At 37.9% G+C, this 23,932-nt stretch overlaps 1 protein-coding gene and 1 pseudogene across 3 annotated transcripts in view; both read left to right on the forward strand.

Annotated features, from left to right (window-relative positions):
* Positions 1-23,932, forward strand: part of PCSK5 (proprotein convertase subtilisin/kexin type 5) — a 519,637-nt gene that overhangs the window by 169,196 nt on the left and 326,509 nt on the right. For all 3 annotated transcript variants that reach the window (XM_027549490.1, XM_027549491.1, XM_027549492.1), the window contains exons 6-7: positions 12,490-12,578; positions 16,253-16,425. In XM_027549490.1, the coding sequence (XP_027405291.1) occupies positions 12,490-12,578; positions 16,253-16,425 (262 nt within the window). The remainder of the gene's footprint in view (positions 1-12,489; positions 12,579-16,252; positions 16,426-23,932) is intronic.
* Positions 8,463-8,592, forward strand: LOC113897981 (annotated as a pseudogene).

Raw genomic sequence — 23,932 nt, forward strand, 5'->3', positions numbered from 1 at the left:
TAGTTGAAATCACAGGACTCTTTAGGCCACAAGTGGTAATTAGATGGATAGAAATACGTTTTAGTAAGACAGTATCGGCTACATTTCTTCAGGAGGAGTGCTCACCAGCTCCAGGACTATTTTTTACTCTTCCCCTGTCCCCCCACCATGACCCAAGTGACACCCAAGTGACACTGCTGGTGTGCTAGAAAGAAAAGCGTGAGAGTCCCTTTGCCCTAGAAGCCTCATGCTCTTAGGAACAGTATTTCTTGCAGTTACCTATGAACAGAGCTTCCGCGGCCACACAGGGAAGGTCACACTCAGTTTCCAGTGTCCTCTCTCAGAAGCCCAAAGCCACGACTCCTCACCATGTGTTTATTGCTCTGGCCACAGACCTCCCAGCTCATGGTCACTCACTAATTAAAGTTCAGTGTTTTGTTTTTTTGTGTTTTTTTTTAACCATAAATGGTGTTGTTTGGTAGCTGACATTCCACCTTTTTCAGATACCAAGGGAAATAGAGCTAGAATCTTAAAGTGATTTTTCCATAGATAAAGAGAAAATCTTTTGTTAATCCTTTACTCAGACTTTTCCCCACCAAGACTGTGAGTGCCATAGCTTTGGATACTTCAACTCTATATGCCCCTTGTTAAGAAGATATCTGGAACACAGGATGTAGATTATCTGGACTTGAGCAAGGGAGAAGGGACAAATGGAAGGAAGGAGGAAGGAAGAGCTTGGAGGGAGTAATATTGTTAACTAAAAGAATTCTTGGTAAGTACTTGAATAATTTTCAAAAAAATAAAAATAAAATAGCATTCCTGACAGAGTTCATTGCTTACCTAAAAAGTAACTTTACATTTCTCTGTGCTGGAACTGTAGGTAGTAATTATCCTAGTAAAGCAGACAGATGTCCAGTAGAAAAGATGGGCATCATGTTGTTCCTCCAGCTCCAGGGACGAGTTGGAGCCTCCAGATCCACATTTATGAACTTTCAAGAGAGGACACTTGACTCTCAGCTCACTAAAAACACATCTAAAAAGAATCAACAGAAATGACTAATTTCTGAATATTTGTAGTCAAGGGGTAAGGGAGATAATGTCTCAGGCCCCAATTTGTGGTGAAAAATATCAGAGTGTTCCCAAAGCTTTGACTACATGGAGTAAAATCTAGTTTGTGTAATTTTCAGAGACCGAACAGAACCCTCTGATAAGAGCTTAAGGAGCTGGAAGAGCAGTGCGATGGGCTCTTAATAGATCCAGTGGGGAAGAAATAGCATCACAGAATTACTAGGGGATATAGACAGGCATCGGAGAAGGCAATGGCACCCCACTCCAGTACTCTTGCCTGGAAAATCCCAGGGATGGGGGAGCCTGGTAGGCTGCCATCTATCAGGTCACACAGAGTCAGACACGACTGAAGTGGCTTAGCAGCAGCATAGACAGGCATGGCAATGTGAATTCATAGAAATAAGCTCAAGTAACATGTGGATATCAGTAAATCAAAATATTAATCAGTAAAGCAAAAAAAAGTTGAAAAGCATGGTTGGGTAAATTTAGAATATCAACCAGGGAGCCAAGTAAAAGGGCCTAATTTAATCATCATGATTAATGAGTTTCATCAAAGGGATCTCTCGTACCCAGTGCTTTGACATTGTCGTTGATGTATAAGATAAGGGTAGGAAGAGAGGGAGGCTGATGAAAAGCCTACCTCTTGGTCAGCCACTATATACAAAAACATGTATAAAAATGCCTACTGTAGGTTTTTTTAAAAAATTGAAGTATTGTTGTTTTTGGACTTCCCAGGTGGCTCAGTGGTAAAGATTCTGCCTGCCAAGTGGGAGATGTGGGTTTGATCCCTGGGCTGGGAAGATTCCCTAGAGAAGGAAATGGCAACCCACTCCAATATTCTTGCATGGGAAATCCCATGGATCGGGAGCCTGGCGGGCTACAGTCTGTGGGATCACAAAAAAGTCAGACATGGCTTACTAACTAAACAACAAACAAACAATGGTTGATTTACCATGTTCTGTTAGTTTCAGATATACAGCAAAGTGACTCATACATAAACACACACACATACATACATACATATGTAGTGTTGGCCCCTGAGTTGTATCCAGCTCTTTGTAATTCTCCAGGCAAGAATGCTGGAGCAGCCATTCTCTTCTCAAGGAGATCGTCCTGACCCAGGGATCAAACCTGTGTCTCCTGCATTGCAAGCAGATTCTTTACAGTCTGAGCCACCAGAAAAGCCCACATATATATACACAAACAAGTTTTTACTCCATGCAGTGTGTCTGTGTTGCAAATTCTTTCCCCTTATAGATGATTACAAAATACTGAATATCATTCCCTTTGCTATACAATAGGGTTATCTGTTATATATATAGAAGTGTGTGTGAGTTAAGCTGCTGTGGATTTTATTGTACTTCATCATTCCATACAACGTTATAGTTGGGAAAGCAACAGAAGTGAGGTAAAGAACTAGGTTTTCTAATAAACCAAGCTATTTACTCTTTCCTTTAAATGTGAGCTAGTATGTTTAACAGTTAATTTATTTAACAATGAATAAGTAATTTTCCTAGGCTGGGGAAGTTAAGGAGGAAGGAAAATGGCAGAGGTGAGAAAAAAATTCTAAAACAGTTTGACCACTTGAGATTTATTTATTTTCAGTATTTTAGGTTCTGACTGAAATCTTCTTGGATTACAGTCAATATTATAAATAACTGTACAAATTCTTCAAACCTACAATGATTTTTAAACTTCTTCAAACCTACAATGATTTTTAAACTTTAAAGTAATTATAAACTCACAGCAAGTTTAAGAAATAGTAGAGGTCCCCCATATCCTTCACCTGAATTCCCCCAGTGGTAGCAACATGTGTAATTATAGCAAAATATCAAAGCCAGGAAAATTACATTAATGCAATTTACACACATTATTCATATTTTTCAAGTTTTTAGGTGTATTCCTGTGTGTGTGTGTGTGTGTGTGTGAGATTGACAATAATTTTAACCATCCAAGAGAAATATTCTGTACCTTTTTAAAAAGACTTATTAGTCATTTGCATATTATATTTCTGATGCTAATTCTTAGTAGTATTCTGTTACTACGTAATGCTCTAATACAGTATTTTTTCATTTTCTTTCCTTGCCTGCAATGTATCTGTTAGGCTTTGGAGCAATTGATGAATACTTTTATTAATCTCTTCAAATATTGTATATATTACTCCTGAGAGCCAAAAGGAGGATTCATAATGTGTGTTGCTAGGTATAAAAACTGTCATAATTTAAGTTCATGTTTAAATTTCTTTGAATATTAGGCTATCAAAAGGCCTGTGAATATGATCATATCTTATGTGCCCTTCACTGTCTTAATTCAGGCTACTCTAACAGAGTAGGCTGGGTGGCTTAGACAACAAACATTTATTTTTCACAGTTCTAGAGGCTGGGAATTCTGATATTAAGGTGCCGGCAGATTTGGCTTTTGGCTTGTAGATGGCTGCCTTCTTCCATGGCAGAGGAGAGAAGTCAGCTCTCTCGTGTCTTTTCCTATACAGGCACTCTTTCCATCATGAGACTACCATTCATCACCTAGTCGTGTCCACAAGGCCTCTGCTCCAAGTATCATCACACTGGGATTAGGGTTTCCATATGTGGCTTGGGATAGGATGGACAGAAACATTCAATCCATAGCAGTTATTGTGAATGAATTTTCTTGAATTTCTTCCTAGTATATTAAAAAAATTTAGTATTATGGAAGCCCCAGCGACTATGTTTAACTGTCATCACATCAGAAACTATTATCTTAATATTCTCACAAAAACGAATCATCAGAAAGTTGACTGTGTGGCTTTTTTCCTCCCTAAAAATTTTCATTTACCCTTCCACCCCTGCCCCCCACCTCCCTGCTGCCAACATGTTCCTTAAGCTTTTCGCTGGAGATAGAGTGAAAATCTATTTTCAGCTATTTCCCATTCTTCTGAAGTTTTCATTTTTAAGATTCTCAGCATTTGCTACTTATACCTCAAGTTGAATAATTTAGTTTGGAGATTCTATAAAATATATTGTCAAATATGTTGTCATCAATACTAATGAGGAAGTAGTTGCCTCTACCTCACAGAATAAGTAGGGTTTTGGCAAGGAAGTCAAGAAATCTTGGCCATCATTCAAATACTTAGGAATATGGGCCCCTGTGAGTCTTGCTGCAAGAGTAAAAAGCATTAATTTATCTATGCCCAGGAGACCCAGATCTAGTCATTGCCCCATCACAGTTTATACCTACTAATCACTGTATGACTGACTACATTTCTCTCAATAAGAGTAGTAGTGTCTGTTTTGCTTATTTTGCAGAGTTGAAGTGAGAACCAGATGAGGTTAAAGTACTTTGAGAAGTGGAGAGGGTGATATAAACCAAGTGGTAATATTATCAAGAGCTACAAAACCAATCAGAAAGAAAAGCTCTGCGTGATATATTGGAGAATACTCAAACATATCACTATTCTTGCTCTCCTGTCCCTTTCTAAGGGGGCTTTTGAAGTAAGCTCAGATGGAAGGTTTTCACTCAGATTTAAACAAAATCAAAACATGCCAAGGAGAATGGACACATCAGATGTCAAAGGGACTAGAAACAGTGGGGGCTGGAGCCTGGAGACAGAATCCATGAGCAGCTGAAGATGTTTGTCCTAAGAAAGAACAGACGTAGAAAGCAGTCTTTCTCCAACTTGCCATTGCTTGATTCCATACAAGTATAATTTCAAGCAATGTAGTGATCACTAACCGGAGACCTCTTGCGTGTGTCCTGATGTTTCTGATTCATTGCCGAGCTTGTTCACGTCTTACCTTCAGATTCATGGTAAATCTCAAGTGAGTTAATATTTCCATCCCTACTAACTCATATGAAATTAAAAAACAGTTTATAAAGCAGTGTGACTAGAGTAGGAGAAAGCAAAGGAGTGAAGGCAGTACTTTACTATGTAGCAAGATGTAATGGACCCCAAAATTTATATTCTACCCTCACTTCACTTGCATGAGTTCACAGTATTATAGAAAGGAGTTAACAGGCACTCTCTGATCTGATTTTCCATCTTTTCGTTTCATATATGATATTATGCATGTTTCAATGCCATTCTCCCAAATCATCCCACCCTCTTCCTCTCCCACAGAGTCCAAAAGACTATTTTATACATCTGTGTTTCTTTTGCTGTCTCGCATACAGGGTTATAGTTACTATCTTTCTAAATTCTATATATATGTGTTAGTATACTGTACTGGTGTTTTTCTTTCTGGCTTACTTCACTCTGTATAATCGGCTCCAGTTTCATCCACCTCATTAGAACTGCTTCAAATGTATTCTTTTTTTTTTTTTGTAGTTTATTTTTTTTAATTTTATTTTATTTTTAAACTTTACATAATTGTATTAGTTTTGCCAAATATCAAAATGAATCCGCCACAGGTATACACATGCTCCCCATCCTGAACCCTCCTCCCTCCTCCCTCCCCACACCATCCCTCTGGGTCGTCCCAGTGCACCAGCCCCAAGCATCCAGTATCGTACATCAAACCTGGACTGGCATGTCGTTTCATACATGATATTTTACATGTTTCAATGCCATTCTCCCAAATCTTCCCACCCTCTCCCTCTCCCACAGAGTCCATAAGACTGTTCTATACATCAGTGTCTCTTTTGCTGTCTCGTACACAGGGTTATTGTTACCATCTTTCTAAATTCCATATATATGTGTTAGTATACTGTATTGGTGTTTTTCCTTCTGGCTTACTTCACTCTGTATAATAGGCTCCAGTTTCATCCACCTCATTAGAACTGATTCAAATGTATTCTTTTTAATGGCTGAGTAATACTCCATTGTGTATATGTACCACAGCTTTCTTATCCATTCATCTGCTGGTGGGCATCTAGGTTGCTTCCATGTCCTGTCTATTATAAACAGTGCTGCGATGAACATTAGGGCACACGTGTCTCTTTCCCTTCTGGTTTCCTCAGTGTGTATGCCCAGCAGTGGGATTGCTGGGTCATAAAGCAGTTCTGTTTCCAGTTTTTTAAGGAATCTCCACACTGTTCTCCATAATGGCTGTACTAGTTTGCATTCCCACCAACAGTGTAAGAGGGTTCCCTTTTCTCCACACCCTCTCCAGCATTTATTGCTTGTAGACTTTTGGATAGCAGCCATTCTAACTGGCGTGAAATGGTACCTCATTGTGGTTTTGATTTGCATTTCTCTGATAGTGAGTGATGTTGAGCATCTTTTCATGTGTTTGTTGGCCATCCGTATGTCTTCTTTGGAGAAATGTCTATGGGGTCACACAGAGTCAGACATGACTAAAGTGACTTAGCAGCAGCAGCAGCAGGGCAGACATAACCATATCCTTAAGGGATTCAGAGAACTGATGCATTTTTAATTCCTAGTTTCTCTGGATGTACTTTATTTTAGATGCTATTCAATTTAAGTCCTTGATTTATATATCCTTATAATTTACATAATTGGGTTATCTTTTAAAGGTCTCAGAAAATATGTTTCTTAGTAATATTGTGAACATATGTAAGAAAGTTAAACAGGTGACTCATTTTCTTTCCAAAGAACATTGTATGGGACTTGGTATATTAAAATTTTTATTTAGGTACCGTGTGTGTCCGAGCTTAATCTAATGAGTATGTTGTTTTCTAGACTAAAATATACTAAGTCTTTCTTCTTATGCTAAAAATACTTTAAATGCTCACACTCAATCATCTCTGAAGAAAACTACATCTGAAAAACAGTTTTGTTTGTTTTGTGACTTTCATATTTACTGACATCATGAATATACTTTTTGTTGACCACCCTTTGTTGTTTGGGAGAAGGAAGAAATTGAGTCATGATCACATACTTGAATAGGTCATGATGATATATCCATTGTTCTATGATCTATTTAAAATTCATGTCAAAACAGAGTCTAACTAAGATATAAAAATAAAAAAGATGACTAGTACTTTACTTGGAATAATGATCATTGTCATCTGAAGAGTGGGCTGTTTAAATGTAGTTGAGCTGCAATTTGGACCCTCAATTACAGTATGCTGAAATACATGATTTAACTGATATTTAAAATATATGTGTCAGCAGTAGAGTATAACTTGCCTGTCTCCTCAAAATAGTCCACATATCATGATGTAGAGCCCTGTACAGAAGAAATGTTTTTATAAGGAGAATATTCACTGTGTTCTTCACTTACAAACATTCACTGTACATGAATGACGCACATAATATGTACAGGGCTTTTAGAAATACAGAACCAAGTCACTTCTATTGTTTTAGTAATATGGTAGAACAGATATTCAGTTAAATCTTTCCTCCCACAGTATATCTAAAAATCATGGGAAAATATTAAAGAACTTCTTAGTGCATGGTTGAGCTTATGGGGTGCTAGGGTATTTCTTTGAGAAACCTCAAATCTATAAACTAGGTGGGCAACACCAGGCATTTCCCAGGATGACTAACCAATCCCAACCAGCCTGGAACTGAATTTTAAAAGTCCAGAGATAGCAGGAGACAAGGCTTTGGTCCAAAGGGCTGAGACCTGCATAAAATGGAACCCCTAAGTTACTGTCTTCAGTGCAATAAACACAGAAAAAGAAACCCTACATGGGAAGTGAAAGGATGTATTTGACTTTCTCTCCCTGGTTAATAGATGGGACAAAGGGATAAACAAATAACTACTTTTGAGAATAACTCACAGTTCTTAATGAGTTTTCCATACCATCCTCAAAGAATTCACAAAGAAAAAAGCCTAAATAGCACAATCTTCTAAATGGACAGTTCACCAACTACATGGAGTAAACATTGCCATAAAGACAAGCCAGTAAAAAACACAAATAGTAGAAATAGATTCACCTACTTAGAATTATTATTTATATATAATTTATTTGTATCAAATAAATATTGAAAAGCATTTTTAAGAAAAATTGACTATCCAAATTAACCAAATTTGAAAAAAGAACTTCAAAAATAAAGTGTATAGTACCTGAAAAGAATAATTCAGTGAATGGATTAAATATCAGGTTAGTCATGGCTAAAGTCAAGATAAGTGAAATATAGAACTGAGCAAGTTACAGAGAAGACAGCCAAGAGAGCAATGTATGTGGGAAGCCTGAAGATGAGATAAAGATTTGAAAAGTGTGAAAAGGTCTAATGTATGCTTAATTGGGATTCTGATAAGAAGAACCATAGAATGATATAAAGGGATACATCAAGGTACTAGCTGAGACTTCTGAAAATTTAAATGTTAAACTATAGGTTTAGGAATTCCAAGAAAGAGGTTTTTAAAATCCACACATACAATATCTTAATGAACCTGCAGAATAGAAAAGGCAAAGATCTGAAAAGTCATCCAGATGGCTGACTTCTCACCAGAAAGAAGGGAAGCTAAAAAATGGTGGAATGGCATCTTTGAAGTGCTATTAGTCTAGAATTCTATACCCATTGAAAAAATGCTTCTCTACCTTTTGGCTAAGATTGAGTATAGTATCTGTTCTTACTATTTTAACTATATCCATTGAAATTAGTTTTTAAGAAGAGCAGTAAAATAAAGTCATTTTCTGAGGCTATCAAAAGCCTCTCTGATGGGTAAATTTATAGAATGTTCTTCAGAAAGAAACCAGTGATCCCAGAAGGAAATAAGTGCTACAAAAGTAAACAAAGCAAGAAATGTAAGTCTAAACAAACATTGATTGTTCAAAGTAGAACAGTGATGGGTGATTTCCAGTGTTAAAAAAATATCCAGTGTGTAACTATAATTATGGGAGGATCAAGTCAAGAGCTGGATAATCAGACTTACAACATTCTGACATCTGTACTGTTTGGGAAAAGTTGAAAAAAATATCAGTAACTTTGTGATCTTAGGTACCCATGATCAAATATCTAGGATAAGCACTAAATAATAGAATGTATAATATCCAAACTAGTACAGGGGAAAAATACAGAAATGATTATGTGTATATGAATACTTAGATAATATAAATAGACTAACTCTTGAGTCAAAAATAAAGATTTCCAGGGTTTAAAAAAAATTATATTCTATTTATGAGGTATAAATAATATAAACAGAATATTTGAAAGTAAAAGGATCAAGTGGTTTATAATTTAAGTACTAACAAGATATCTTTAATTTTATTTACGAAACAGAAAGTGTTATTACATATACATAAACAATTTGTTTCACTAGAAAGATTTGATAGTTCCATTCTAAAGGCAATAAAAATGGATAGAACCACAAAGAATATTAACAAATCCACAAAATAATGAACAAGCTTGACATGATGGACTTACCTAGAATAATTGGAAAATATATATCTTTTCAACCACATAGAACATTTATAAAAATAGACCACATACTTCACCATTTTGTGCACTCACCAAATTCAAATGATTGCTTCATAAAAATTATTTTATCGTAAGTTAATGAAGTTATTGATTATAAAAAATATAACAGCTGCAAACATTCAAAAAATTTAAATCCTACTTCTTAATAACCCATGGGCCTAAGAATAAACCAGGGCAGAATTAAAAACAGATGTCCTTATGCTCCTGTAGAACTGCATTAATTAATAATAGACGCAATGTAGTATAAAAACAGTAAACCCATAAAGGGAATTTGACATTTGAATAAAAATAACCTACACCAGGAAGTAATATGCAACAAGAGGCTAATAAAAAATCATAGTAAATAATTGCTATGCTCAGGGGAAAATTAGTAGTTTAGCTTGGAGCTTCCAGAAGTATTTTTTGAAAAAGAGATCATTTTTTGTAATGATTAAAGTGGTATAACCCAGTATCAGGGGGCAAGATAATTATGAGTATATTAAGATTAAATATTGTGTGTGACAACCTAAAAATTCCATAAACAAGATTTTCATGTTCCAAATAAAACATTTGGAAACATATTTATAACAGATATGATGGAAAGGCAATGAGTGATTTGGGCAAAAAGCATGAAGAGGTTATTCACAAGGCAAGACATAGAAATAGCTAATAAATATTTGAAAAGATGCATAGCAACAAATGTAATCATAAGGGATAAAGAGGGAAATGACGATGAGATAATATTTTTCAACTCAGTTTGGCAAGGATGAAAAAGATTGAAAAACTTATATATAGGGCTTTATGTACACAGAGGTTTGTCTAGATATTTTCTCCATTCTCCCTATTATCATCCAACTTGGCTTATGGCCTATCTTTTTGTTTTGTCATGCATAACAACTTGGTATTTTGTAGTAATATTTATCAGTCTTGCCATTTTTATGAGGTTTGATTAAACCGCTTTCATCTTTTATTGACATTATGACAGTATATTCTGTACTCTTTGATCCAGTAATTCCACTTCTAGAAATTTATCCCAAGATATTTAAAATGTATATACAAGCTATTATTTTTATATTTCATTAACACTAGTGAAAAATAGGTAAATTTCTAGGAATAAAATTATGATGCATGTGTGTGTATATGTACACACACATATATATAGGTATATGTATATAGGTTTATGCCATTTTATATAAATTTGAAAGATTGTAAAGAATAATTATAACCATTTAAATGATATATAGATTAATATTTACGTAGGAAGAATAGATGACATTCAGTTCAGTTCAGTTGCTCAGTCGTGTCCAACTCTTTGCGACCCCATGGACCGCAGCATGCCAGGCCTCCCTGAGTTCACTCAACTCATCACCAACTCCCAGAGTTCACTCAAACTCATGTGCATCAAGTTGGTGATGCCATGCAGCCCATCTCATCCTCTGTCGTCCCCTTCTCTTCCTGCCCCCAATCCCTCCCAGCATCAGGGTCTTTTCCAATGAGTCAACTCTTCGCATGAGATGGCCAAAGTATTGGAGTTTCAGCCTCAGCATCAGTCCTTCCAATGAACACCCAGGACTGGTCTCCTTTAGGATGGACTGGTTGGATCTCCTTGCAGTCCAAGGGACTCTCAAGAGTCTTCTCCAACACCACAGTTCAAAAGCATCAATTCTTTGGCGCTCAGCTTTCTTCACAGTCCAACTCTCACATCCATACCTGACCACTGGAAAAACCATAGCCTTGACTAGACGGACCTTTGTTGGCAAAGTAATATCTCTGCTTTTGAATATGCTATCTAGGTTGGTCATAATTTTCCTTCCAAGGAGTAAGCGTCTTTTAATTTCATAGCTGCAATCACCATCTGCAGTGATTTTGGAGCCCCTCAAAAATAAAGTCTAACACTGCTTCCACTGTTTCCCCATCTATTTACTAAGTGGTAAAAGCAGTATATCTCTTGTATAAACTGATGTGTACCTATCAGTTGTAAGCAGCAACTTGTTTATAGTTGCACAGACAGTAGTTACATCCCATGATGACAGTATAGAATATACTGTAAAATAAATAGTACTAAAACAGAATTTGGGGTCCTGAGTTTTAGTCACTGTTGAGCTATTTTTGACAGACCTCTTTATATCGCAGGGCCTCCTTAACTCATTTCTCAAAATGTAGAAAAGAAGGTGAGCTTTGGATTTCATCATCATAGAACTACACCACAATGGTTGTCACCCCCTTCCTGCACCCAGGGCAGGCATTAGTCATCAGTCTTCACCTTCTTTCTCTAGGCTCAACCATGCCTTAGAATTATTCTCAGCACACACTGTATTAGGCCACCATTTTTAAAGAGCTTGTCCTTTGCACTTGACACTTCTTTGCAATCCTTGAGTAAGATCTTAGAAGTCCTTTCAGCTAAATGACTTTTCTGATCAAAGAACTGTTATCGTGGTAAGAATTAACAGAATATCTTTCAGAAATTTTTTTTACTTTACTGTCAGTCACATCTTGAAAAAGCAGGAAAAAGGTGAAAACAAACAGGTGAAATAGGTTTTGATAATATATTGTATTGAGTATGATATTTTGACATGTAATTGATATGAAATAAGTGCTAATGCATTATTTTATGGTGTCTTTTCACTCAAGGTCTTTGAAATTCTGTGTGTATTTACAGCAGTCCCATTTTAGAAGATAAATTTTCATTGGAGATCCTTGATGTGTATCTAAATTTCCAGTCTACAAAGTACTTCTTATATTCACAATTCTTGAGTTTTCTAATAATTGAGTACTAGTTTTTAAATTTAACTAAAATTAATAAGCAGTCACACTTGCCATATTTCAGGTATCCATTAGCCTATGTGGCTAGTGGTTACCATGTTGGATGTTGAAAGTTCAAAAAATACAAAGAAACATACAATTTGATTTTAGCCTTCAAGGAGATTTTCTAGTTGAGAAAGCAAGATATCAAAAAATAAGCATATAAAAATATAACCCAAAATAGAATATAATTAAGTGCTAAAATTTGCTATGGACAGACTAAGTGCTACATGGGTAGGAAGTTCCAGAAATACCCACAGCTTGCTACATTCTTCACCACTTTGAGGTCTGAGTGGTGGCAAGGACTTGCTGAGCTTGGGAGAATGAGGTGTGTGTGTGTGTTCTCCCTACAGGCACGGGACCCGCTGTGCTGGAGAAGTGGCCGCCGCAGCAAACAACTCTCACTGTACAGTCGGCATTGCTTTCAACGCCAAGATCGGAGGTATGGGACCCAGACTCCTGTGGATGTAGAAATGAGCCAAGAGTTCTGCTAACTCGTTTTCAGAACCCTTTTTGAACTAAAGACAAGCATATGTTTGCATAACAGTGTTCAACTACTGCCAACAGCAAAATGACTGTGTTAACCTGTGTTATTAAAACAAAGACTTTGAAGCAGCCCCCTGAAGTGTTGCAAACACAGAAATCTTTCTTTAGATAAAAATGAAAGAAGCTTGTCCAATAGCAAAAATGGGGTCATTAGCATCTATATGTAACTGTAAAATTGATACCTAGGTCAGAAAGAACTAAAAAGATAAACACCAGGCCAGAATATCTCTACAGAAAAAAGCGTTTTGAAATTCTGTCAAACAGAAAATATTTTTTTTCTTTTCCCTTAGGATTTACAAAAAGCTTCTTTTCATTTCAGTTTAAATAGTAAGATCTCCTTTTCAAAGAGTATAGTAATACTATTACCATTAGTAATTGCAAATTATAGATAGTATATATACACACACAAATTCAAATATACCTATACTTACCACAGGGACCTAACCCAAGCAGTATACATTCAGATATTAATAGAAGCAAGCTCTCACTTTCCCATGTACAATCATCTTTGTAAGTATAGCCTGGTGCCACAGCCACACACAAATGGGAGGAAAACATTGTAAGAGATGTGTAGATCCTGTTGGCTTTGGAAGTGTTCCCCTGGGTATCACCTGAAGAATTTCTTAAGATGAAGTTCCTGGAATTAGGCTGACATCCTCATTTCCAACATAATATTTGTCTCCACTGGTGAACATGAAAGTGTTAGTTGCTCAGTCATGTCCAAACCATGTCCAACCCTATGGACTGTAGCCCACCAGGCTCCTCTGTTCATGGAATTCTCGAGGCAAATATACTGGAGTTGGTTGCTGTTCCCTTCTTCAGGGGATCTTCCCAACCCAAGGATCGAACCTGCACTACAGGCAGATTCTTTACCACCTGAGCCACCAGATCTAAAAAATAAAAATGATAGACCTTTCTAAAGTAAATGTAGACATCTTAAAACATGGAATAATTGAGGTATATGATAATGATGCTAAGAAAAGGTTTTCTGAGACTGTCTTGTATGTCAGTTGTCAGTAAATCCAACTTCTTTCTTCTCTTTATTTCACCTGGGTTTCTTAGAGTATGGCAGCTTATTAACCAGTAATTAGCTGTACTCTGAGAGCATCTGCTGTGTGTCAAGTGAAATGTTCCTAGAGGAGTTATGGAACGGAGACAGACGTCCTCTGAAGAATCGTGAGGGTGCTAGAGGCCCCTGCTCTCTCTTCAAGATAATCAGATAACTACAATGGCTGTCCAGTCAACCCTCCTTGCAGTCCAGCACACACACACTCATACATGTAGAAACATTCTCAGTATTAGTTGCTCAGTCGTGTCCAAGTTTTTGCAACCCCATGGACCGTAGCCTGCCTGGCTCCTCTGTCCATGGGATTCTCTTGGCAAAAATACTGGAGTGGGTTGCCATTTCCTCCTCCAGGGAGATACTCTGAGGTCCCTGTCATTACTCTTCAGAGCTAACCCAGCACTTCTGACCTTGAGGGAATGAAGGCATGAACTTCTGAACCTCACAGATAAGCTGCTCACCTAGCTGATAAGACCTCTAAAAAAATGAATGTATCGCAATGCCTGACAAATGTTCAGTCATCCTGAAAACAAGAAGCTTCTAAATTATAAATGTAACCCCTCCAGATCCAAGGCATGAAGTCTCGCACTTAAATGAAAAATAAGTTATCATTCATCTTTAAACTTGCAAAAATAAAATTCTTATCAATTTCTGGTCAGAAAATTAATATTACCCTGTAGATACAATTTTATCAAGCATGTTTTCATGGACTTCACATGAATTTCATGATGTAGAAACCAAATTCAGATGTGTAGACACTCCCATGTTTAGACATACTGGTTAGATTATTTCAGACCTCCCTGTAGTGGTGAAATAGTTCAGTTTTATGCTTTTAAATAGAAAGTAAGAATATGAAGTAGTTCATCTTCCTTGGTGAAAGCCATGCAGACGAGTTTTGAATATTCATGTCAAATCAAAACAAACTGATAGTTGCTGAGGACCCAGTGTGTGCAGAGCATCCTGCTGGGTAATTTTCTCCCACAGAATAAACTGCTGAAGACCGGTAATTTTTAAAGGGGTATGTTCAAAACCTTTGTTTTTCACATCATCTATTTTTCATGCACATGTGCTCAGTTGGGTCCAACTCTTTGTGATTGGATGGTCTGTGGCCCACCAGACTCCTCTGTCCATGGGATTTTCCAGGCAACAATACTGGAATGGGTTGCCATTTCCTCTCCCAAGGGATCTTCCTGACCCAGGGATCGAACCCCTGTCTCCCGTATCTCCTGTATTGGCAGGTGAATTCATTACCACAGAGCCCTGGGAAACCTACCTGTTTATATATAATACATCTCCTTTAAAAATATGCAAGTCTAGAGGAAAAGATAGTCATGAGATATAGTAGCCAAAATCTTTAGGGATGCTTTGGGGAGATTTAAGGTTGAGTGGATGTTTATTTCTTCCCTTTTTTGGAAACAATATTAAAGGATAGTGTCAAGTCTGTCATGTAATTTTAAATGGTTTAGCTTAATATTTATATTTTTAGATGAAGAAAATGTGGCAAAATGTTAACAGTTGTTGAGCCCTGGTTATATCTGGGTTCATTGTCATTCTTTGTATTTTTCTATGTTTGTAATTTTAAGTTAAACATTTTTAAAAGCACAAAAAATATATATGTCCTTCAAGAATATTTTTATATTCCACCAGAGTTCCTCAAGCCACATTGTCTCTAAAGCTGCCTGATTTAGAGTTTTGTTATTTAATCCTCATTTATTGGTAACCAATAAAACTTGAAATCTTACTAGATAACAACATTTTCCTAAGGAGTAAATTTGGGCTATAAAGATACAATTTTAAAATACTATGATGTCTCAGTGATGGTATATAGCTTCAGCTGAAGGAAAGATATGTTTACTTAACAATTAGATGTTTCATTGCTATTGTGAGTCTATAAAAGTGAAAGAAGAAAGAAAGCTCTGACATAAAATTTATTTTTAAGATTTTAGTCTATTTTAGCAAATTAAGGTTAATAATAAATTCCTATCTGTCTGGTGGGAATACTTACATGAAGATTAATGACTAAACATTGCCAAAACCCTTTGAGAATTATTTGATGTGTTACATGCACAGAGGGCATTCTCATTTATTATTTGACTTAATAAATAACTTGGCAAAGAAGTAATATATTAAGTTCACATCAGTATTTCAGATTAGGAGATAATATTAAATATGGAGGAAATTGGAGCACTCTAACTTGGCAGCTCTCCAAATTTTCGAAGACTGCTTAGGTTAGAATGTTTTATACCAATTATGAGTACTAGGAACCTCATGAAGAAAAGTTTAGGGAAGATGGATTGCTTGAGGCTCTCTTTGTCAAGTACTCATTTAAGACAGGGATAAAGAGAAGGGAGAGAATGTGGAAACTTAGAAAAAGAGAACAATTGGTAAAGAAGTTTTGATCTTTTACATACAATGTAGTTTCCATTTAAAAATGCTGCAATTGAAATATATCTTGGTCTGTTTGGATAAAGCTTCTAATCGAGTTGCTTCTCCTTTCTGTCTTGAAGGAGTTCGAATGCTGGATGGAGATGTCACAGATATGGTTGAAGCAAAATCTGTTAGCTTCAATCCCCAGCATGTGCACATTTATAGTGCAAGCTGGGGTCCAGATGATGATGGCAAGACGGTGGATGGACCAGCGCCACTCACCCGGCAAGCCTTCGAAAATGGTGTTAGAATGGTAGGTTTTTTTCATTTTAATTTTATTGGAGTATTGTTTATTTACAATGCTGTGTTAGTTCCAGGTGTACAGCAAAGTGATTCAGCTATACATGTACATATATTCATTATTTTTTAGATTATTTTCTCATGTAAGTTATCCCAGAATACTGAGTAGAGTTTTCTGGTAACCATAGGTTGTTTTCAGTATCTATAAGTCTGTTTCTGTTTTGTCAATAAGCTCATTTGTTTCATTTTTTAAAAAATTAGATTCCACATATGAGTGAGATTATATGATATTTGTCTTTCTCTGACTTGTTTCATTTAGTATGATAATCTCCAGGTCTATCCCTGTTGTTGCAAATGGCATTATTTCATTTTTTCTGATGGTTCAGTAATATTCTATTATATATATGTGCCACATTTTCTTTATCCTTTCCTTTCTTGGTGGACATTTAACTTGTTTCTCTGTCTTGGCTCTAGTAAACAGTTCTGCAATGAATACTGGGATGCACATATCCTTTCAGATTATATTTTTCTCCAGATAGTTTTTCCCAGAAGTGGGATTGCTGGATCATACGGCAGTTCAGTATTTAGTTGTTTTGGGAACCTCCATGATCTCATCCACAGTGGTTGTGTCAATTTATATTCCCACCCACAGTGTGTGGGGTTCTCTCTTTTCCACACCTTCTCCATAATTTATTGTTTGTAGATCTTTTTAAAAATTAATTTATTTTTATTGAAGGATAATTGCTTTGCAGAATTTTTTTGTTTTCTCTCAAACCTCAACATGAATCAGCCATAGGTATACATATATCCCCTCCCTTTTGAAACTCCCTCCCATCTTCCTCCCTATCCCGCCCCTCTAGGTTGATACAGAGCCCCTATTTGGTTTCCTGAGCCATACAGCAAATTCCCATTGGCTATCTATTTTACATATGGTAATGTAAGTTTCCACTCTTTCAATACATCTCACCCTCTCCTCCCTTCTCCCGATGTCCATAAGTCTATTCTCTATGTCTGTTTCTCCATTGCTGCCCTGGAAATAAATTCTTCAGTACCATTTTTCTAGATTTTATGATATTTATCTTTCTCTTTCTGACTTCACTCTTTGTAATAGGTCCTTGGTTCATCCACCTCATTAGAACTGACTCAAATCCATTCCTTTTTATGGCTGAGTAATATTCCATTGTGTATATGTACCACAACTTCTTTATCCATTCATCTGTCAGTGGACATCTAGGTTGCTTCCATGTTCTAGCTACTGTAAATAGTCCTGCAATGAACAATGGGATGCATGTATCTTTTTCAATTTTGGTTTCCTTAGGGTATATGCCTAGGAGTGGGATTGCTGGGTCATATGGTGGTTTATTCCTAGTTTTATTCATATGGTGAATTTCATATGGTCATATGGTGGTTTTATTCCCAGAAAAGGAAAGAAAATAGATATGCAAAGTTAAACAGAGATAGATAAAGATTTATATACATTAAAGATTAACTGCAAGGAGAAAAGAACAGTAGGAAAGGCAAACAAGGAATAAATGTAGACAAAATATAACAGGTTTAAAAAAGTTAAAATTATAAAGAAGAGAAAAGAAAAACAGGAAGAAGAAAGAAAAGAAAAAAAAAAGGGAAAACACCATAGAACTGCAAAAGCCCAACATAGAGGCAGAGGTTTATCACAAAAATAAAAAGTGTGACTGAATATACACATATACATATACACGCATAACCAAATCAAAACAGTCCAATAAAAATAAAGTACAATAGATTGACCCAGTGAACAAAGGAAACCAAAAATTATATCTACCAGTTACGAACAAAACTAACTAAAAAGCACAAAAGCACAAACTGGAGAACACAACTAAAGCAAGGTGCCAATTGGGGAATAAGGCAATGAAAATAAAACTAACAAATATGTTCAGAGGAAAGAAAGGAAGAATAGATATGCAAAGTTAAATAGAGGTAGATAAAGTACTTATATACATTAAAGATTACCTGCAAGAGGAAAAGAACAGTAGGAAAAACAAATGAAGGAATAAGTGTAGGAAAAATAATAGATTTAAAAATATTAAAATTAAAATTAAAAAAAGAGTAAAGAAAAAAAAGGGAAAACCCCACAGAACTTCAAAAACCCAATGTAGAGGCAGAGGTTTATGACAATAATTAAAAATGTGACTGATAAAAAAAAAGCTCAAAAGCTTAATTAGATTGTATAATGCCATTAAAATTGACAACTACAACACAGGGGGAAAAAAAAGAAAAGAAAGAAAAATATCCAAAAGAATCTACAGAACAAGTGAAGACATAGGAATAATAAATGTTTTTCTTGAGTCACTGCTGTCAGAGTCCTCTCCCTCGCTGGGAGTCACAGTCCATCTCACCTCCCTAGGATGCCCTCCAACACTGTGCTGATCTCTGGACCTGTTGTGGGGGCAGCTCAGACTCCAATCTGGTCCTACTCCTGTGTGTTCTTGCCTCCAATGTCTACAGCTGTCAGAACTAGGGTGTTTTCTTTTGTGGGAGCTCTCAATGTCCTTTTATATATTCCATAGACACAGAGCCTGCCCAGTTGATCATATGGATTTAATCTGCAGCTTGTATAGCTGGTGGGAAGGTTTGGGGTCTTGTTCCTTAGCCACACTGCCCCTAGATTTCAGTTGTGGTTTTATTCTACCTTTGCATGTGGGTTGTCCACTGGGGTTTGCTCCTGAGGCTGCCTTGGAGGACTTGGGTTTGCCCCTATGAAGGCCAGGTGTGGAGGTGGTGCAGCTGCTTGGGTCACAGGGGTTCTGGCAGCACCAGGTACTCAGGGAAATTGGCGGCTAGGGAAGCAGGAAATATAGTGCTCTAGAAGGGTATGCATATTAAAAAGCAGAGACATTACTTTGCCGACAAAGGTCTGTCTAGTCAAGGCTATGGTTTTTCCAGTGGTCATGTATGGATGTGAGAGTTGGACTGTGAAGAAAGCTGAGTGCCGAAGAATTGATGCTTTTGAACTGTGGTATTGAAGACTCTTGAGAGTCCCTTGGACTGCAAGGAGATCCAACCAGTCCATCCTAAAGGAAATCAGTCCTGGGTATTCATTGGAAGGACTGATGTTGAAGCTGAAACTCCAATACTTTGGCCATCTGATGCGAAGAACTGACTCATTTGAAAAGACCCTGATGCTGGGAGAGATTGGGGGCAGGAGGAGTAGGGGACGACAGAGGATGAGATGGTTGGATGGCATCACCGACTCGATGGACATGGGTTTGGGTGGACTCTGGGAATTGGTGATGGGCAGGGAGGCCTGGCGTGCTGTGGTTCATGGGGTTGCAAAGAGTTGGACATGACTGAGCGACTGAACTGAGAAGGGGATGGCAACCAGAATTGGCCAGTACGCTCCAGTATTCTTGCCTGGAGACCCCCCGACAGAGAAGACTGGCAGACCACAGTCTATGGGGATGCAAAATGTTGGACACAACTGAAGCTACCCTGCACGTATAGATGCAAGATTTTTTTGCCTGTGGCAGCTCTGCCCCAGTGAGAGTTGTGCATGAAGGTGGCGCAGCTGCTTGGCTTGCGGGAACCCTGGCAATGCAAAGTGTTCAGGGACATGGACTGCCTCCGTCCCAGGAATTATGGCCCTATCTGAGTCTTTTTCGAGCCTCTTGTACCTGGGGATCAGAAGGCCTCTTTGTCCAGTCTTCTCCGTAGCTGTGCCCATTCAGGCACTTAGAGCTCTCCCTTTCCTGGGGTCTTTCTCTGTTGTTCAGAGCCTCAGGCACATAGAGGGGCTCCCGTGGCTGGGATCCTACTCTGTAGATCGGTGCATCAGGCATTTAAAGGTGTACCCTAGGTGGGGCCCTACTCTAGTTCAGTGCATCATGCATTTGATGGGCCAGCCTCTCAATTGTTCAGCTGCGGATGCTGGTGAGTCAGGAGAGAGGCTATGGTGATGACTCCACCCCCTATATGTGACTCAGCAGTATCGCCTTGCTTCCATGGCTGCCTGGCTTTCCTCCACAGGCATTTTGCACCACAGTCTCCTCCCTCACATCTCCTCAATCTGTCTCGCCACAGTTAACAGCGGTCCTTGCCCTGGGATTGCTCCACAATCCCTAAATTCCAGCTTCTAGCCGCTGTGCCTTCCAGAGGACCCACATCCCTGTCCAGGATATGTATGGCTGCGGCAACACCTGTCTGATTCTCATTCCATTTAGGCTGCCACAGATCAGCTGTTTCACTCTCAGCCTTAAATGTTTCTCCTCTGACTCAGACTGCTGCCCCAGTGTAGGGATCAGACCCCTGCTTCAGTTCCCCCACCCGCCAAGGGCAGGTCCAGTCCTACTAACACTCCTGTTTTTCCCCCTAGTTCCTTTGTCCTACTGAGTTTTGCGTGGGTCTATATATTCTTTTCCACTGGTCAAGTACTCCTGTCTGTTCTTAACTGGTGTTCTGCATGCACTTCTGTGTCTGAAAGCATATTCCTAATGTATCTGTGGAGAGAGATGTGCTCTGCGTCTACCTACTCCTCTGCCATCTTGTTTTCCTGTTTGTAGACTTCTTAATGGTCGCATTGTGACTGGTATGAGGTGGTACCTCGTTCTCTGACAGTTAGTGATGTTGAGCATCTTTTGATATGCTTTTTGGCCATCTGTATGTCTTCTTTGGAGAAGTGTCTTTTTTAGATCTTCTGCTCATTTTTGGATTGGGTTGTTTGGGTTTTTTTGACATAGAGCTGCATGAGCTCTTTGTGTATTTTTAAAAGACCTCAGTTCAAACTGTGTTGCTTGGTGATCATGAAGCCACCTCTGAAATGGGTTTCCAGTTCTCCCAACTAGAGGAATGGATGGAGTTCTACGCTGAGTCAGTAGACAGGATTGTGTGTCATATCTGTCCTGCAAATAAGCTAAGGGTTAAAGAGTTGCCTCTGATAAGAACAGAGGTATATTTGGATGCTTAGATTTGTTCAAGGGAAACATTTATTAATATGAATATTAGCATCATCATTGTTGTTGTTCAGTTGCTTAAGTTGTGTATGACTCGGTGACCCCATGGATTGCAGCACACCAGGCTCCCTTGTCCTTTTTTATCTCCTGCAATTTGCTTGGGTTAATGTCTATTGAATCAGTGATGCCATCCAACTATCTCATCCTCTGTTGCCCCCTTCTACTTTTCCCCTCAATCCTTCCTAGCATCAGACTTGAGTCAGCTCTTCATATCAGGTGGCCAAAGTATTGGAGCTTCAGCTTCAGGATCAGTCCTTCCAATGAATATTCAAGGTTGATTTCCTTTAGGATTTACTGGTTTGATTTCTTTGCTGTCCAAGAGACTCTCAAGAGTCTTCTCCAGCACCACAGTTTGAAAGCCTCAATTCTTCAGCACTCAGCCTTCTTTATGGTCCAACCCTCCTATCGGTACATGATACTGCAAACACCATAGTTTTGACTATACAGACCGTTGTTGGTAAAATGATGTTTCTGCTTTTTCATACACTGTCTAGATTTGTCATAGCTTTTCTTCCAAGGAGCAAGGGTCTTGTAATACTGTGGCTGCAGTCACCATATGCAGTGATTCTGGAGCCCAAGAAAATAAAATCTGTCAGTGTTTCCACTGTTGCCCCATCTGCTTGCAATGAAGTGATGGGACAAGATGCTATAATCTTCATTTTTGAATGTTGAATTTTAAGGCAGTTTTTTGACTCTCCTCTTTGACTTTCATCAAGAGACTCTAATTTCTCTTCACTTTCTGCCATTAGAGTGGCATCATCTGAATATTTGAGGTTGATGATATTTCTCCTGGCAATCTTGATTCCAGCTTGTGAGTCATCCAGCTTGGCATTCTGCATGGTGTACTCTGCGTAAAAGTTAAATAAACAATGTGACAATATACAGTCTTGATGTACTCCTTTGCGTATTTTGAAACAGTCCATTGTTCCATGTATGGTTCTAACTTGTTGCTTTTTGACCTGCATACACGTTTCTCAGGAGGCAAGTAATTTGGTTGGTATTCCCATCTCTATAAGAATTTTTCACAGATTATTGAGATCCACACAGTCAAAGGCTTTAGCGTAGTCAATGAAGCAGAAGTAGATGTGTTTTTGGAATTCTCTTTCTTTCTCTATGATCCAGTAGATTCAGCATCTTGATCTCTGGTTCCTCTGCCTTTTCTAAATCCATCTTGTACATCTGGTAGTTCTTGGTTCACATACTGCTGAAGCCTAGCTTGAAGGATTTTTAGCATAATATTGCTAGCATGTGAAATGAGTGCAATTGTGTGGTAGTTTGAACATTCTTTGGCATTGCCTTCCTTTGGGATTAGAATGAAAACTTTTTTCCAGTCCTGTGGCCACTGCTGAGTTTTCCATATTTGTTGGCATATTGAGTGCAGCACTTTCAAAGCATCATCTTTTAAGATTTGAAATAGCTCAGCTGGAATTCCGTCACCTCTGCTAGCTTTGTTAGTAGCAATGCTTTCTAAGGCCCAGTTGACTTCACACTCCAGGATGACTGGCTCTAGGTGAGTGACCACACCATCGTGGTTATCTGGATCATTAAGACCTTTTTTGTATAGTTCTTCTGTGTATTCTTGCCATATCTTCTTAATATCTTCTGCTTCTGTTAGGTCCTTACCATTTCTCTTCTTTATTGTGCTTCTTTAGTCTTAGGTGTTCCCTGGTATCTCCACTTTTCTTGAAGAGATCTTTAGTCTTTCCCATTCAGTTGTTTTCCTCTCTTTGTTTACATCGCTCACTTAGAGAGCTTTTTTATCTCATCTTACTATTCTTTGGAACTCTGCATTCAGTTGGGTGTATCTTTCCCTGTCTCCTTTGCCTTTCGTTTCTCTTCTTTTCTCAGCTATTTGTTAGGCCTCCTCAGACAACCACTTTGCCTTCTTGCATTTCTTTTTCTTGTGGATGGTTTTGGTCACCACCTCCTGTACAATGTTATGAACCTCTGTCCGTAGTTCTTCAGGTACTCTGTCTATCAGATCTAATCACTTGGAATCAATTCATCACCTTCACAGTATAATCATATTGGATTTGACTTAGGTCGTACCTGAATGGCCTAGTTGTTTTCCCTACTTTCTTCAATTTAAGCCTGAATTTTGCGCCAAGGAGCCTTTGAGCCACAATCAGTATCAGGTCTTGTTTTGCTGTCTGTGTAGTAGTACTCATCAATATGTTAATTTTTAATTTGGATAAATTCTTGAAACCATGAGATTGAGAACTAGAGATGTTGAAACCCTCCAGGTGGTTTGATGGATTGTCCCACAACACCCTTCTGTGTGTTTCCTTTGTGTAGTCCTCTCCCTCTATCCCAGGACAGAGCTTTACCTCTTTCCTAGAACAAAATTATTTTTATGCTCTTCCGACATTCCCTAACTGGGCAGCTTAACTCATCATCATTTTCTTGATTTCACTAAAGAATTCACTGACCACTCCTCCCCTAATTCTAATGTAACTAGAACCATAAAATTTAATATAATATCTGTTTCAAATTATAGATCTTAAGAAATACCATCTTATTTAAATTAAATAAAGA

Source organism: Bos indicus x Bos taurus, chromosome 8 (genome assembly GCF_003369695.1).
Source record: "Bos indicus x Bos taurus breed Angus x Brahman F1 hybrid chromosome 8, Bos_hybrid_MaternalHap_v2.0, whole genome shotgun sequence".
NCBI classification, from domain to species: domain Eukaryota; kingdom Metazoa; phylum Chordata; class Mammalia; order Artiodactyla; family Bovidae; genus Bos; species Bos indicus x Bos taurus.